This window comes from Prunus persica, chromosome G3 (genome assembly GCF_000346465.2).
Source record: "Prunus persica cultivar Lovell chromosome G3, Prunus_persica_NCBIv2, whole genome shotgun sequence".
Lineage (NCBI taxonomy): Eukaryota > Viridiplantae > Streptophyta > Magnoliopsida > Rosales > Rosaceae > Prunus > Prunus persica.
In genome coordinates, this window is record NC_034011.1 from 4,310,811 (window position 1) to 4,328,984 (window position 18,174).

At 35.9% G+C, this 18,174-nt stretch overlaps 2 protein-coding genes across 2 annotated transcripts; one reads left to right on the forward strand and one right to left on the reverse strand.

Moving 5' to 3' along the window:
• Positions 439-9,633, reverse strand: LOC18784098 (ABC transporter G family member 29). The gene is made up of 21 exons (XM_020561078.1): positions 9,178-9,633; positions 8,169-8,378; positions 7,963-8,047; positions 7,707-7,866; positions 7,501-7,577; positions 7,346-7,399; positions 6,967-7,057; positions 5,615-5,916; positions 4,413-5,011; positions 4,169-4,329; positions 3,946-4,055; positions 3,695-3,848; positions 3,450-3,596; positions 3,193-3,368; positions 2,772-3,104; positions 2,304-2,678; positions 2,072-2,205; positions 1,744-1,971; positions 1,454-1,625; positions 1,047-1,301; positions 439-886 (listed from the first exon to the last, which is right to left on the reverse strand). Exons 1-21 carry the CDS (start codon positions 9,549-9,551, stop codon positions 614-616), a joined length of 4,470 nt encoding a protein of 1,489 aa, XP_020416667.1. The 5' UTR covers positions 9,552-9,633; the 3' UTR covers positions 439-613.
• On the forward strand, positions 15,520-17,845 carry LOC18784292 (1-aminocyclopropane-1-carboxylate oxidase 1). The gene is made up of 3 exons (XM_007217449.2): positions 15,520-16,461; positions 16,551-16,911; positions 17,468-17,845. Exons 1-3 carry the CDS (start codon positions 15,926-15,928, stop codon positions 17,684-17,686), a joined length of 1,116 nt encoding a protein of 371 aa, XP_007217511.1. The 5' UTR covers positions 15,520-15,925; the 3' UTR covers positions 17,687-17,845.

Here is an 18,174-nt window from a genome sequence, read left to right on the forward strand (position 1 = left end):
TGCACGACCAATATTTTTTCGTCGCGCAAAGTCTTTCTTCACGATATTTGGGTGACGGATTCTGCGCGACGAAATTTCTGTCGCGTTAAAATTTGTGCGACTACAATGTATTTTGCGCGACGAAATTCTCTTCGTCGCGCAAAGTGTAAAATGTAGTAGTGTCTTCATCATCGGTAACAAAAAATCAGCAACTTTAAACAAAAGGTATATATATATATAATTACAGAGAGCTTCCATTGAGGGATCCCTCAAATAAGCTTATTTGAGGGACACCCCTTGTAGGCCCCACTCCGGATTGTATTTCACTAATCCAAACCTTCTATTTTGTAGATACTCATTCAAAGATCATCTCTACAAAAACTCACTTGAATCCGATATCATTTGACCACTCAATTAAGTTATTGAAATTTTAGCATTTTCTTGAAGCACCGTGTTCATTGATTTTGTAAGACACAATTGAAATTTTACCACTCAATAACTCACTTACTTTCTCAAGAGAACAATTCATCATGCTTAAAGAATTGCCCCCTGTTCTTGGGGTACATTCTTACATATATTTACATGTCTCACTTTCTGCAACATATATAACACGTACAATATAACAAGAATGTTTCTATCTAACTTGGAAGTTCAGTGTCCTTATGCAGTAGGCAAACATGAAGGCAAAGAAGAGTGTGAAGCCAACCAGAACCCCAGCCACTGGTCCCATGAAGTTTGGATCATATCCAAAATGGTCTTCTATGTACCCTTTCACAGTAGGGTCAGGTGTGATCCCAGGTGCTCTAATGGTGTCCTCAATATCACCATACTGCGACACTATCAATCCATACACTGTCCATGCCACTGGACAGATCCAGTAATACCAAACCCACCACTTGGGTATTCTCTGAAAATTCCAAAGTTAAAGAACTTCGCATTAGCATACATTTAATGAGTTTCGATTACTTGGTCACCATTTTGGTAATGTTAACCAAGAAATCACATGAGTTTTTTTATAATTGAATTTGAAAGTAGGTGCTTGTGGGAAGAAGAAAACTACTACTTACGGGTCTTGGGATGAAGAAACCTGAGAAGAGATTGAAGACCGAATAAAATGCAGTTGCGAATATGGCTGCTACTTGGTGGTTTGGTGTGATGGAAACGGTCATCATTCCGTAGTATGTGAAGTAAAGGAATGAGAAGAAGTTGATGAAGAAGAACCAGAAGAACTTTGCTGCTGTCCATTGGAAGCTCACCATAGCATACACTATCGCTGTATAATATGTAGTTTGAATAAACACATATGGTATTTCAACAACGACCTGCAAGCCATATATATGGTTTTATTTGAATCAGTTAGATTGAGGTGGACAATTTGATAGCACAAAATTATGATATAATAATGTCTTGTGAATTGGATGATTAATTTGTGTAAAATTTTAGTTACTGTAAGCATATAAGGCCCCTCACTTACCTGTGCCAGTGCATAAGGTAATGCAGAGTACATCCCAGCTGCTCTTTCTCGATAGAAAACTGTTCGTTCAATCGCAACAATTGGCTGAACTGTTGCGCAGTTATCGATTCCAACGTAAAGCACAGCAGCATACATAGCCCCAATAATCATGGAAAGATCAGCTGTGCTTTCTCTGAATATGGAACAAAGACAAATAGCTCAGTAGTATGTAAACTCTCGGAGGCTTTTTTCTGTAGCAAAAAGAGCCCTACTTGAAGTTTTGAACTAGTTAAGCAGAGATAAGCGCATACCTTTTAGTGCCAACCTTCCAGAAAATAGTTCCAAGCAAAAGTGCAGCTACCAAGGTGAAAAAGAATCTAACAACGTTATAATCAGGACTTCGCCAATAAGTCCACCACTGCTTCCAGAGGCAAGACGTGAACTGCTTCCATGATGACTGAGAATACTGAGTCGTAAAATAGAGGTCATTTGCTCCTGCTGGTGGTGTGCTCAACTCCTTTACTAAAGCTTTGTTTCTCCTGGTCATAGAGAAGAATTTACATTTCCCAAAAGTCAGCCAAATTCTGGACCCTACAAACTATTAGTATTTCTAAACTTTTTGGTTTGTTTTTTACTTACTGGTGCAAGGAAGATGACTTGTAGTGTTGAGCAAAGTCCATTCCAAGCCGAAGCTCAGTTGATACCGAGCTCGCCTCTAGCATCCATGTGGCTGGATTATACTTCTCTTTGATTTTTGTCACACCAGGAACTGCCTGGAATAGATCAACAAGTACGGACTTAGATAATACTGCATTTGCTTATTTGTTTGTGCAACATTAAGAAAATGAAAAAGTTTCGGAAGGCAAAATACCTCAAAATATTCGACAATCTTGTGAGAATTGCGGCCCAAGGGTCCCGAATAGATAACTTGTCCTCCTCTCTTCAACAGTAGCAGCTCATCAAAGGCCTCGAAGATATCAATGCTAGGCTGATGAATTGTGCAGACAACTGTTCTCCCTGTGTCCACAGTGTTTCTAACAGTCCTCATAACAATTGCAGCTGCCCTTGCATCAAGACCTGATGTTGGCTCATCCATGAAAATGATTGAGGGATTAGCAACAAGCTCAACTGCAATTGTTAACCTCTTTCTTTGTTCAGTTGACAACCCTGAAATTCCTGGGAGCCCCACTAAAGCATCTTTGAGACCGTCTAGCTCGACTAATTCCATCACTTGATCTACAAAAATCTGCAATTATCATAAAACAAAGAGCATGCATTTCAGAATTTAAATAATCACGCTATAGATTGTTCGGAGAAGTATTGCAGGGCATGATTTTACCATCTTTTCCTCATTGTTGACTTCTTTAGGGAGCCTAAGGAAAGCTGAGTAAATCAGTGACTCTTTGATAGTGACTTGGGGTGAGTGGATATCTGTTTGTTCACAATAACCAGAAATTCTTGCAAACGTTTCTTGCTTCTTGGGGTACCCAGAAATTCTAATGTCCCCTTCAATATACCCACCGGTCTTTCTTCCTGCTAAGACATCCATCAAAGTTGTCTTCCCAGCCCCGCTGACCCCCATTAGAGCAGTCAAGACCCTAGGCCTAAATGCACCAGTTACTTCACGAAGTAGTTGCAGCCTGTCCTCTGCCACTCCTCCTTCCTTCATTTCCTGTTATTGTGCGAAGTAGTGAAGTTGGAATATAATATGATGTTTCAGGTTCATAAAGAGTGTAGAGGGAAAAAGAAATATCTCTTACCTGGGGCATGTCCACATAATAATTAACACTGTCAAAGGACATTGAAAGAGGAGTGAAGGGTAGAACCATTCCTCTCTTCGGGGCAACACCACTGGTGATTTCAAGAGACGAATCAGCATTTCTACTTAGTCCATTGGCATTGGATCGACTGCTCATTCTCCGGATTGTCATTTCTCCTAAAGATTTTTAGTCCAATAAGAAACTTGGATAACAAATTATTTTCACATTTCAATTGCCAAGAGTTTTCTGTTTCTTACTTGAGTTGTTTTCATCAGTAGAGGATAAAGATCTAGAAAATGAGTCTTTCTTTGACGGGGGCCTTCTAAGCCTTGGTTCTTCCTTTGATTCTTCTTGGTCGGCCTCCATTTCGTTTGCCACTTCTTCGGCTTGTGGCTTTCCGGGAGCTAGTTTATTGAAACAAGAGCATTAAAATCTTCACTTAGAAACAACAAATAAAAGAAGAAAATCCGTGTTTGACATAAAAGGAATGTTGATTTTTTACCGTTTAGGTACATAAGCGCGAGCGTATAAAGGACGTTGAAGAGAACTGCAAACCCAAGAATAGCGGCAGCTCCAATCCAATACCAGTATTTGTCAGGGTAAACATTAAAGTTATTTAGCACTGCCACACCCAAGCTGGTAACATTATCTGAAGCCTGCAACACAGTGAAGTCCATTTTAGAATCTAACCTTTTTGTTAAACAAATCTAGCTCATCTATGATGCATGCAAGGAAGTGCCTTGTATGGCATACCAGTTTGTTCATCCACCTCGGAGAATACATTTCGTTTACAGTCAAAGCATTGAAGCCATATGTCATAGGTGAAACCCAGTATCCCCAAATCCACCACTTGGGAATTTCGCCTGTAAAAAATGAAGCAAACTCGTTGATGATTCAGTGAAGTACTAACCGTGCTCATCTTTGTAGGTTTTTGACTGCTTTGACAACTACATTCAATATTCAGTTTCATGCTAACCTCTAGGAATTATGAAACCTCCAAGCATGAAAACAATGAGCACGATGAGAGTGCCCCCAGTGTGCGATATGATCATGGTCCTGCAGACTCCTGCAATAAGCCTAAACATCCCAGAAGCCATTTGTTGGAGCAAAAATAGCAACAATAGATGCTTGAAAAATCTGCAAATATTTTGACATATTCAAACTCAGAGTTTCTTGAAAAACTAAAGACATAAATGAAATAAAGCATACAAATTTTGTACCTGCTAGCTTCTGGTGCAAATCCAATGGTGTAATATGTAATGGCCATCCAAATACAACATTCCAAGATGGATATAGGAATCCCAAGCAGGACAGATGGGACAGTGAAAGTCCAAGCAGGGTGGAAGAGTAGGTCTCTGTGCTTGTAAAACACAGGGAGCCTTGCAACGGTCAAAGAGAGCTCGGCAAAACCATTGAACATGTTAACGATCATGGAAAATATAAGTGCACCAACATAAACTGCTGCATCATCTTCATTCCTAGTGTTCATTTCGGTCCTCAAGAAAACGGTGGAGGCTATAAATGCACATATTATAAGTTGGACCGTCTTGAAGATGTAGATGAAGGAGTTCCTCTTAATGAGCAGCCGTTCTTTGTCAAAGCAGGCCTTGAGAAGCTCCATTTTGGGTATTGAATATCTTGTGAACACAAGAGCTGCTTTGTGGCCGCGAGGCTTGTCGAAAGGGATTGAGAGCTCATTTTCGAGCCTCATGCCCACATGGAAGCGTTTGAACCTGTTTGCAAATTCTGTAACTGATACGTATCTGTATTGCTTCCTTCTGTCGTTCCAATATTGTTCTTGGTCTTTTCTTGATGTAACCTGAGAAAGTTTAACACAGTTATGGGTTGGAAAATTGGCCCATCAAAATTATGGATTTAGATTAGCACAATTTCATGGGCTGTTAAAACTGTTCAAACCATTCAAACCGATCCAATCAAACTCGGATATGTTTGATTCGTTTTTACACTAAAAATGTAAAATTGAATCGAGTCGAACCAAATTGCAATTAATTTAGTGGCTCATTTAGAAATTGTCTAAACCGAACTAAGCTGCCATATTTTTTTTTTAATTTTAACAATGACATCTTCTTATTTGGTATCATCATTTTACTATTTCATCTCAACATTGATATTAACCTTTTAATATGAAAAAATAAAATAAAATCGTTAAGGTATTCGTATTTGAACGAATTCTCTCTAAAAAAATTGCTTAATTGCTTAGAAAGTGATCTGACTGAACCAATCCAATCATTAAATAAATTAGTGTAATTTGTTTATTTTACTACGTTATTTAATTCAAACTGCAATATTTCATTATTCAACATATAATTTAAAACTTAAACCAAACCAAACCAAACCACAACATCTGAACCACTGATCACAACCTATCATATTTATTAAGTGAGACCTATCAAGATTTTACCTCTTGCAAGAAATCAGCGGTTCCCTTTCGCTCGGGGCATCGAAATCCACAGCTCTCAAAGAACTCTAAAATGTTATCACGTGGGCCCTGGTAGACAATCTGGCCTTCCGATAGAAGGATGATGTCATCAAAGAGATCGAACGTCTCAGGAGCAGGTTGGAGTAGGGACATCAAGATTGTGGCCTCAGTGATGTGTACAATTTGTTGTAGGCACTTCACTATTTGAAATGTCGTGGAGCTATCTAGACCCGTTGAGATCTCATCCATGAACAACGTTTTAGTAGGCCCCACAATCATCTCACCTGTGTTTCACCATATTAATTTGAGCTTGTCAACACATTGTAATTGTACACGCACATAAATATTTTTTAATACAAGAAAACATTTATAAAAAAATTGCACATATGAAGTTTATTTGAAATATTTGTTTTATAATATACTATGACTCCTAATTTGAGATTTTTCATTTTTAATTTCTTAAAAAAATTTGACGGTACGATAATAAATTTAATTAATCAACATAAAAAGAAAAAAAAGACCTAAAAAAAATTAATTGTTTAAATTTGTCTTCATATGATCAATATATACATTAGAATCTACTTATTAATAAATTAAGGTATGTCTTTTAGGATTGATATTGGTCCATTAGGGTATTCGAATTGATTTAGCAACAACTTATGGTCCTATGGTCCTTTGGAAAGATGAAGGAATTCATACATTCTATTTGTACCACGTAAGTAGTTAAATTACTCTTTTTATCATTGGAACTCGGAAGAGTTCACAAGTTTGATTCTCTACTTGCCTGTTAATAATAATAAAAAATCGTTTAATTACTCTTCATAAAATATTTCTCATCCAAGATAGACCCTTCAAGACTTAAGACAGATAGTTCTATGAAGAGGAAAAAAAACAAAAACAAAAAAGAGGGGGTCCTTTTTTCTTTTAAAATTTTCAACTACAATAATTAAAAATTCTATTCCTATAAAATATTTTTATTTTAAAATTTTCCAAAGAGAACGTGTGTTTTGTTTAAAACAAAATAAAGATGATAACAATGTCATGTAACAAATTTTTTTTTTTTTATATTCTAAAAACTGACGTTTTTTTTTTCTTATTTAATTTCTAACAATGTGCTAAAGAAGTTGTAACAAAATTTGAATAAATTGAAGGAAATATAAAAGTCAATACATTTTAAAAGGGTAAACTTGGAAAATAAAAACTAACTTGTGTGATGCATTAATGACATTGTTTTAAGTGTAAAGAAATGACACTTATTATGAGGAGAATGGAGAATGTCCAAAACATAAGGTTAGAGAGAAAGTTGCTAGCATTAAATAAAGATGGAAATTGACCTGTGGTAACTCGTTTTCTCTGCCCACCAGAAATCCCTCTCTGCATCTCATCTCCAACAATTGTATCCTTGCAAATATCAAGCCCCAAAATCTGTTCCAAATTCAATCCAAAATCATGTCAGCAATTACATGAGGTCATGCGCTTCATCACTATTTTAATTAGCAAGACATTGTAAAGGGTGTTTTAGTAAATTGACTTGGTATTGTTGGTGACCTGTGCCTTTCATTCATGATCTGGTTGTGGAAAATCTCTTCGTAATTAATATGAAAGCAAACCAGGGCGGCGGCACTGGCACTTTATTTTTTTGTCACCACCTTTAATAATTAATTTAAAGAATATATTTATATATATATATATATATAATTAAGAAATACTCACTTTTAGAGTATAATCTGTAATGAGACTGCTCTCAATTCCTCCGATTGAAGTAGCCTGCCAAAAAAAAAAAAAAAAAAAATTAGATTACAGAAATTTTCCTATACGGAAGTCCGGATGTTAGATAAATAAATCTTATGAATACAAATATCATATACCTTCATGAAAAGGTCTACTTCTAGCTCTGGAAATATTCCAGCGGCCTTTTCTCTTCTAGCAAGTTCAGAAAGAAGTTCTACATATATAAAACCCAACAAATATAATTTTAACAATTATTATCAAATTCATTTCTAAAATTACAAATAAATGAATGAATAAATAAAGAGAGCCAAATTTGAGTTTGAGTTTGGGTTTGGTGGGTTACCATATCGACTACCAACCCCTTGGCACCTTGCTGAAAAATCTAAGGTTTCTTTGACTGTCATAACTCCTGTATGAACATCATTTTGGCTAATGTATGCAGATGTCTTTTGCGGCACAAATTCATTCAGCCTGTACCCATTGTAAGTGATTTCTCCTTTAACCTGTTCAATATTTAAAAATAATAAATAATTTTAAAAAAGTTATTATTATTATTGTCATAAATCCTATTTTATTAACAGTGTCTTTTGACCCCTGACCTTCAAGGCTGGGTCCAATTTCCCAGCTAGTGCCAGCAAAAGGGTTGTTTTCCCTGAGGATGGGGGACCTAGTAAAAGGGCCATCCTACAACCCAAAAAAAAAAAAAAAAAGTTACAAAAACACTAATTAATCAAAATCAATAACTAATGACCTCATCTAATTATTAATTTGGAATAAACTCCCTATTAGTTACCGTAAACCTTACCTTGAAGGTTTAATAATGCCAGAGGCTTCTTTGAGAATTGTTAACTTTGTTCTCTTAGCCAATCTAATTCCAATTAAGCCAAGAGCTGATTCTGCAATGTTCCGAGCAACATTTGGGAGGGTGGGAAGAGCTCTGGTGCCGACATGGCAATCAGCTTCAACGGTCAAATGCTCAAACCTAACTTCCACTGTTGGAAGTCTAATCCCAACCCTGAAATCAATTACAACACATGAGCAACTTAATTATTTAACCATAATTAATATGCTCCAATTTGATTCCCTTTACAATAAAAGAGCTGAAAGTTCTTTTCTTGACCTAATTTGTTTGTCCCTTAAGAAATTAATGAAAGATACACAATATTAAGCAACATGGAACTCATAAATTAGTATTCAGCTTGCATCACAAGCCTTCTACTATGCTCACCAAGACAGCGACTTAAGCTAGTTTTTGTTTTTCACATCTTCATGTTCCATTTGGCCTCTAATCAAGGTCAAAGAAACGATAAACGAAAGCGATCAATGGTAAATTATGTATGAAAGCGACCATGCAATTAATTAATTAAATAAAACTTAACCATATCTAAGTAATGATACATGGATGACATAGTTGATGCATCATCAATCTCTCATGTAACAAATTCTAAAGGCCGAACACCTCTACCCTGAAATGTTACATAACTCACAAATATTAGTGAGTTCCGCATCCATTAATGCGAGATGCATCCGCATTGCGTCTGTTTCATTCAAAAAAATTTATTTTTTTAGGACATTTCCTATTGAGAGAAGTGATAATAACTTACTAAACTTTTTTTTTCTTAATATTATGTCTCTTCACTAGCATAAGTGAGACTGCAAGTGAGTTTCACTTTTGTGAGAGATGTGAGAGTAAATGTTTTAATATGAGTTATTGAAAATGGCTTTCTACTAAATATCAACAAAAAACGAGATGAGAGAGACAGAAAAAAAGGAATATACCGGTTGCACTTAAGTTTAATCATGGTAGAACTTACTTATCAATTCTAGTTCTGAACTTTTTCAAGAACTTCTCATTGTCTTCCTCTGCAACCTTAAAAATCCTGTCAATGAAATTTTGACGGTCGTTTATGTCGAGCTTTAGAACGTCAACCTCCTTATGCACCACTTTGTTGTTGTTGTGGTGGTGTCCTTGAGGTTCTGTTCCCACACAGGACTTGATGATGCTTGTTCTTAGCCGATCATATGTGGGCAGTTTCTCAATGGCTGCCCATTTCAGAGCTTCTTCATCTTCATCCACGTGGCTGCTTCTCCGAGAGTGCGAGGTACTCACAAACGCTTCTTCCATTCTCCAACTTGCTCTGCTAAAACTCCTGCTTATGCTTCTGCTATGGCTATGGCTATGGTCCATTTTTGACTTACCCTTCTGAAATGTTTTTTAAAAAAAAGATGAGCAAAAATGGAAAAGCTTTAAAAAAAAGATTAGCAAAATGGTATATATATGCAATATCTTCTTTCTTGAAAACCATATACGGGGTATGACCTCTGAGAGTTGATAAAGAAAATGCTCTCTTTTCTTTCACGCAAAGTTATTTGGCTTTGATATGACATTGCTGTCTATATATATGGTAATGGTGACGATTCTTGGTTCTTGTGATATTTTGTGTTGCATTGGTGATGTTTGAAATGTGATTCGATTTTGCAATGAGTAGGCTACAATTCAAATGAAGTCCAATTTCAGCTCCCTCCAAATTCCTAAGACTTTTTCTTTGTTGTAGATAATTTTTGTATATCTGTCTTTTGTTTGGACCAATTTTGGTTTTCTTGGTTGAACTGTGGTGAATCAGATTGTTGTTGGTTACTTGAGAAGACTTAGAATAACAAAGCTAGTCTCTGACTCTAAGTACGCAGTTGTATAGGAAAACCTTCTACTTAATGGAAAATACTTTTTTTTAATGTTTATTACATTGTCAAAGCTTTCAACTTGAATTATTAACTGTGTGAATTCTTATTTGAATACGTAATTAGATTGACATTAAAAGCATGATACGTCCTGCATTTTACCATTTGGAGACGGGCAAGTGCAATTCCTTTGGTTGCAAAGATATTCTCGTTCTACTTTTATCATTATCACATGAGCAAATGTATTTGTCGACTTCGCTAGCAGTTTAATGGTCCCCAAATCAATGTGGCTATTTGTTAATTAAAATTAAACAAAACAAATACAAATATAATGTTGCTAGTTGTTTATTTTATCATCAAGTGAAAATTATATTCATAATCTAGCTACAAATAACCAATACATGTATGAAAATTGTACAACTTTAGAAGGGGTACATCAACATCATCAATTCAAGGGAAATATTGTCTTCCGACAACAACTATAGCCACAAATGGCCAATATAACTTAACCGCATAAAGGTAGCAGGCTTGGTTAACCCAAAGGAGTATGGGAAAAATATTGATTTATATAACTAAATTAAAATGAAACCATCAAGTTAGGCACTTAAAAAGTCCCTTAAAACATAATTAAATTACAATGAAATATGCTAAAACTAATATCATGAAGATTAAAGTAAATAATGATTGTAATCTTTAAATCAACTATACTAAATGAATCCATGAATGCCAAATTTTCAGTGGAAGTTCGGTTGGGTTGGCTCCCCAGTTCGAATTCGGGGCAGTTGCAACATCTGGTGGCCAGCTGTAGGCTCAATTATGCGAGTGGGGATTAGTCAAGGTGCACCCAAACTAGCCCAGACATCTCATGATATTTATCAAAAAATTAAAATAAAGATAAAAATGAGAGTATGCGACAACCACAAAATCCCTTAGGATTTCGAGGGAAAATTCGAGGATGGATTGGCTCCTGTCAAACACTCTATACGGAGCACAATTTAAATATGTTAATCAACATTAATTGTGGCTAGATATAGACCCAAACCTAAGTGGGACCTTTTGTAGGTTCTCTACGTGTACAGAGCACAATTTAGATATGTTAATCAATATTAATTGTGGCTAATAGAAGGGTGCGTTTTCCAACATTTAAAATTGACCACGCCCTTTGTGGGTGCCGTGATCTTTTTTTTTTTTTTTAAGCACAAATGTACAGCATATGTAGCTAAGAGCATCTTCAACTAATGTGTTAAAAGTGTCATATAGACATTTAACAGCTCGAAATAACATCTCACATCACTCTAACCGATGTGTCAAAGCTGATGTGGAATGAAGGCTGAAGGTTGAGATGTTATTTTTGACATCAAATTTAAATTTGATGGCTGATATGGCAATTTAACATCTTACACAGCTTTACATTCCATCCGATATGTCAAATTAAATTATTATTTTATTACATTTTAGTGTTGATTTATTTTCAATTTAAAAAAATAATAATAATAAAATATTCATTTGACATCTTGCTTTTCGGATATCAAAAATAACATCTCAACCTCCAGCCTTCATTCCACATCAGCTTTGACACATCGGTTGGAGTGATGTGAGATGTTATTTCTAGCTGTTAAATGTCTACGTGGCACGTTTGACACATCGGTTGAAGATGCTCTAATATAGGAGGAAAGACAAGTGGCTTTTGCCCCATTTTCTAATGGTGTGGTCCAAAAATTTCCAATCAAATGTAATTTGAGAATTAATGTTGAATCTTATCCGAGGATTTCTAACTTCGACATCTAGAAATTAAAGTTGTGAAATTAGATCTATATATGTAAGTTCTGAAAATTATTATAATTTTTTAAATTGATAAATTCTAATTTTTTAGAACTACCGTGATCTATTTCAAAATTATAACATTATATCAAATGGTTATGTGTCTTCATTTTATTGAAGAAGGGTGAGAAGCACAGAAAAACCAAGGGGATCTTCAAGAAATTTCAAACCTTTCATAATATCATAGTAAGACTTCACGTGTTGGGTCCAACAGTGACGTCATACATGCTCTTACATCACCCAATATTGTCAACTTGTTAGGTTTAAAACTTCGCCACACGTGCGGGGGCGTGTTGAGAGTGCTTGTCCCATATTGAAATATTAAGGGACCTAGCCTGTGTTTATAAGGAGTTGGGCTACTCCCCCCATTACCAATTGATTTTAAAGTGGAACCTCAACTTCCTTCAGATCTATTATATATAATACACTATATGAACTGATATCACAAAGTTCTAATCTATTATATCCTTCCACAGCCCAGTTTTGTGTAGCTTCGATGGTCCATCCAAACCCTAAACATAAACTTCACGATAAACATGCTAGTATTACAATTACAATAGAGTTATGTTATAAGTGAGAGCAACTTTATCCAAATTGATCGTGACGAGAGATTTCATAGACTCTTCTATAAAAGATTAAAACTGATCCAAGTCGAAGGGAAGATGGAATTCAAAGGAAGAAAGTTAAAATGGAGTGGACCATAGTAATTAGCTGGAAGGCAGGCGTTGGCGATTATTGAAGAATGGAAGCTGATGAGCACCAGATGAAAGGAGACGGAAAGCAGCCGAAGTGATGTATGACGCACACTTTTGACTCGATGAAACTTGTTCGAAGCAGCACGTTGGTATTAAACAAAGAAATGCGGTGCAGGCAATTGGCCTTGGAAGAAAAAGGTTTGATTGTAAAAGGAGAAGTAGAGAAGCAATAGCAGTTCAGGAAGGAACAAAATAAAATAAGTTTTCAACTTCCCTGGCTCCCGAATGACCCCAAAAAAAAAGAAAAAAATTCCAGGTTCGACTTCATATCATTTCAAGGACTTTTTCTTTGTGGTGGGGGACTTGGTTACGCCAACTAAAACCTATGTTCCGATGTCTTCTTGGTTAGATAGGTCTTCAGCTATAGTCAAAGACGGAGCCAAGAATTTAAGTAAGAGAAGACACCTTTAAAAATTCAAACACTTTTTTTTTATGATAAATCAATCTAGTTTTTAAGAATTCTATTTTTTTTTCCTTTATTTTTTGTATGAATAACCTACCACTCTTTTATGATAACAAATACATGCAATTCAAAATAAATTTAGACATAAAAATGAAAGAGAAGCAAAAAAAAATAGTGGGTATTTAAGAATTTGTGAGAAATTTTATAATATTTTTACAATATCACTAACATATAATTGTCTATACAACAATATTTGAGAGTGGGCTAGTGCCCACCCTAGGCATGGATTGGCTCCGCTAGTGGCTATAGTATGATAGAGAGAAGAGTTGAAATAATAACAAAGTCAGTCACCTCAATATATAATTTTATGTCTTTTTTTCTTTTTAATACAAGTGATAGTCTAAACTGACGACAGAGAAGGGGGGTTTATCACATACACTATCAAGATGCTGTAGGAATTTGAACATGAGATCACTGATCTGCAAGTAAAGGCTATTTTTACTGGGCTAGACCCAATTGGTATATTAGTTTTGAGTTAGATGTTCTAATTGTATCATCATGCATGCAATGAAAAATGTTTACTTACTATAGTTTAGTTAGGGACAAAATTAGGTATCTTTATGAATCATACAAATCGACAGTCTTGGTATAACAATTACGATCCTCATAACGAAACTGTCCATTTAATTGATACATATAAATAATTAAATAATCTCTAATTCAATTAATTTTTGATAAAGATGATCTCATATGGTGATTTAGAAAATCAATGGTTCCATCATGTGAAGAATAAAAATTAGTTAATCACAACATGGTGAATAATTAGATGCACCTAAAATTGTGTAACCTTTACACATAAAAATGAGAAAACTTGCGTTTACCGAAACAATGTTCTAGACAGCCTCTCTTTCCCTTTATCATCCTTTCGTCGTCGGTGGATTTCATTGCATCATTTCATCTCTATGGTATGATCTCTTTCACATTCAACAGAGAGAGAGAGAGAGAGAGAGAGAGAGAGAGAGAGAGAGAGAGAGAGAGAGAGGGTTGTGATGCTTTTGGTTTCATTCTTCTGGTTTTCTCATTAACCCAAGTTGACATGTCGCTAGCTCTAGTTGTACAAAAATGTCAACTTCGCTTGCAGATTAATGGTCCTCAAATCAATGCCGCTAGTTGTTGGTCAAAAGTTAATACTAAGATAAAAATTAGTCTCGCTAAGCTAAACATTTTGACAAGAGACATCCAAGCCACGCCCACGTGTTCATTTTCGACAGTGATCTCAATGTCCAACAAGTCGCCAATGCTATACGTCAGTGTGGTTTGACCTTAATTCCAATTCCTTGCGAGAAAAAATTTGGCGAAAGCGATACATGAAAATCTTCTGACAAACTAATTCAACTCAAAATAAATACTTTCAAAGAGAAAGGGACATAAACCATATAGAAATTAATATTTGGTAGAAAACACGCATTGTATCTTAAGTGGTTAATAATAATAATTCATGTATCTGGAGTTTCGCGTTCAAATCTCCCTCTCTTAATATTACTTGTATAAAAAAAAGTAGACGAAAGCATTAGTTTAAATATCTATATCAGACGTATTTTATTTGAATTGTGCTTAAAAGATTCTCTAAAAATATGACGAGGCATAATATATATATTGATGATTGTCAAGACTTGAACCGAAGCTTTCATTTGGAAGTAACAAATTTAACATGTCGTGTGTACACTTGATGACCAGAAAAGACATTTGATAGCAACATGTGCTATATTAGACAAGGAAAAAAGCAGAAAGTGTCATATATCCCCACAATATCTCATACCAAAAATCAAATTATGCCCATAAGTCATAACATGACTAAGCTCTAAATGATAATATAAACTTAGAAAAATGAAACCATTGAAGCCTGCCGCAGACATCACCCTTGTAGAACATAATGTTTGAGAGAAGATGCTTATGCATCCACATACAACTCATGTCCTTGTCGTCTTCGTCTTCTGAGTTGGTAAGTAAAGTACTGATTCTTTTGGTGTGTATAAGGTCGTTTTTGGAGGCGGCAGTGACAAAAAGATACCTCTAGAAACTCTTGCAATTTTGTATTAACATATTACTACATATGCAACAGTGCAAAATTAAGGCCCAAACTCGGGTTGGGTGGGTTTGGTCAGCCCAATCCATTGATGAGCTTGAGCCAAGTTGTAACCCATTCAGACAAACTGGTTGGTCCGCCCAAAAATAAGCATATATTTTTCAACTCATTGAACAAGAGGAGTCGTTCAGGGTTCAAGATTTAATGAAATCATCATTTGCTTAATATGAAGATCCACATCTATAGTCTGTATATGGCACTTTCACTATAGAATTTTGCGAACAAAAAGAGGGAAACAAAATCAATGATTTTTGGACAAATAATAGAATCACAGCATATACACCTCTGTCGATCCAGATTGATCTTGAAATTGAAACTTAACATCACTGGCCAAAAACAATAGGAATTATCGTACAAACAGTAGAACCGCAACACCTACATATCTGTCTTTTGAAGATTTTTGTTTTGTTATGTGAGATGAAGGTCCCTCACCAAAAGTCTGGCAAATGCCACAAAAGAGAAAACCAGGGAGGTGATGATTAACAATGGAGCTGTAAAGAAAGTGAGAACAATAGAAAAGAAAAGCAAATCCCAAAAAGTGAAAGACCTTGTGTTGATCATTGATCATTCTTGGGAGGGATGTAGCTCAACCCCAAGACATGTCATCATTGCTGCTCCTTGCTTCTTTTTTTCTTTTTCTTTTTTCTTTTTCTTTAGCAACAAGAAAAGAAATATAAAGATGCATAGCCATAGAAGAACACAAGAAGAAGTAGAACAAGTGGGCTTATTTGCATCACTCCCCTCTAGTTTTAGTCCCAATGGCAGCCTCACCTCAACCCGTCTCTGAAAACCCAATTGATTTTCGTGCCCCACCGCCTTCTCCCATCGCCTCAGGCCGCCGATCATTAGTCACAAACGATGAAGTCCTCACCGAATACCTCGAGCACTCCCTCCAAGTCCCTGACCTCATTTTGCCAGACAAGTTCTTCCCTAAACAAAATTCACTTGAAAATCCCCCCACCATTGATTTGTTAGCATTGAATCTGGATGAGTTTGATGCTAGTCTTTGCAAGGTTGTGGAGTCCATAGCAAGAAACGGGTGTTTTCAGCTGGTGAACCATGGAATTTCAAGTGAGCTTGTGAGCTCTGTGCAGGCTGCAGCCACCGGAATCTTCCAGGTACCGCCGGAGAAGAGGGCGGAGATAACCCGGTTACCGGAGAAGCCATACGGGTTCGAGGAGGTTCATGGTGAGGAGGTTGGCAGTGAACTGAGTGAAGAGTTTGTTTGGTGTAGAGACCAAGGTTTGAAGTTGACAATGGAGAGAATTGCACCAATTGGATATTCAAATTTCGGGTAATTAACAAATAAATGCAATTAATTGGCTTTTGTTTGTTTTTATGAAACCAATTAGGATTACAATTCCAAACTTCTTGATTTTGCAGGGAGAAACTGGAGACCCTAATGACAGATATTGAGAAGGTTTCTGGGAAAATCCTACCAAGCTTATTGAAAAATTCTCAAACAAAATTTGTTTATGGAAATGATGATATGGTGCAAGGGAAAGAACTTGGGACAGTCTGTTGCCTGTACAGGCACAGCCAAAATGTTTTAGAAGATGAATGGGACAGCTCTTTAAGATATGATGTGATTAAGATGTTGATTAGAGGAACTGACTATTCTCATGCCTTGTGTTTGCATCTTTGTGATGGTTCTTCAGAGTTCCATGTTTACTCCAAGAAAGGTTGGGTTTCTTTTACCCCAGATAAAAATGCTCTAGTAGTCACCACTGGGGATCAAATACAGGTAAATTAAATTTAACTTTGGTTATTGTTATTTACTGGGACCAATGGAGACCACTTAATCTAATAATAAAGCCACCATGATAATTACTTTGCCTCCCCAGATGGTCTATTGCTTTAGTTTCTATTTACAGTGTTTTTAAAGTTGTGTAAAAGTTGCACTAAGTCATATTTCTCCCTTGCATTGTAGCAGAGGCATATGAATTATGATGGCTGCAAGCCCACCATCATGGCGATTAGTTTCTTCAACCATCATTGCTTTGTATATTTTATATCCAATGCCACCTATGTGGAGATGGTCTAATCATAGGGCAAAAAATGTTTTAATATATAGTAGAAATATATTCTCTTATCAAATTATCCGTCATATTATGTTGTTAAATTTTCAATTTAAACAATTAAAATTATTTATTAAGTGAGTGTTTACTTGGAGAGGCGGTTTGCATTGTTAGTCTAGCAACATAAGATGCCAGACTGTCTCGTAAGCGAACATACACCAGACTGTCTCGTAAGCGAACATTACTGTACATGTATGAACTGTTTGCTTTGTTCTCTTGCAGGCATGGAGTGGTGGCCAGTATAAGCATGTGATAGGAAGGCCAATCTTTAAAGGTGAGGAGGACTGCATCTCAATGGCTTTTCTCTATTCTCCTCCAACCTTTATTTCAAACTCCCAAAGCAACAAGGAAAAGACTATATCACTTGGTGAACAAGCTATAATGGCCATATTTTTAACTCTTGTCTACCAATTTTTAGTGTACTTCTACAGAAATTTCTGATGTATGTTGTCAATATTTATTGGCAGTTAGTAAGGATTATTCTACACATTCGTTCCTCAAAAAATGGACAACATTTTACTCTCCTTTGGTAAAAGGTCTATTTGTGATCTGTTTTCTACTACAAAGCTTTCGACAGTACTATATATATGCTTTTTTTTTGTCAGTCCTTATTAGTCCCACCCTTTTAGGTGGGACTTGTAACTTGTAAGACACAATATGTTGAATTGTAGTCTATTTTAATAAGTCCAGTCTAGCGCACCTAATAACGGCCAGAACTATTGTCCATTTTAATTGAAATAGTCCAATCCAATCCCACCCACCAAACGGGTATGTTTACTTGTCTAATTTAGTATTACCAATTTTCAAAGTTTTTGTAGTGTTAAGGATGGCTTCTATACCAAGGACCAATAGTTAGGATGTAATGCTTAAAGTGACCAAAAGCAGTATGAATTTCACAAAAAATGACTAGTAATTTGGTTGATATGGGA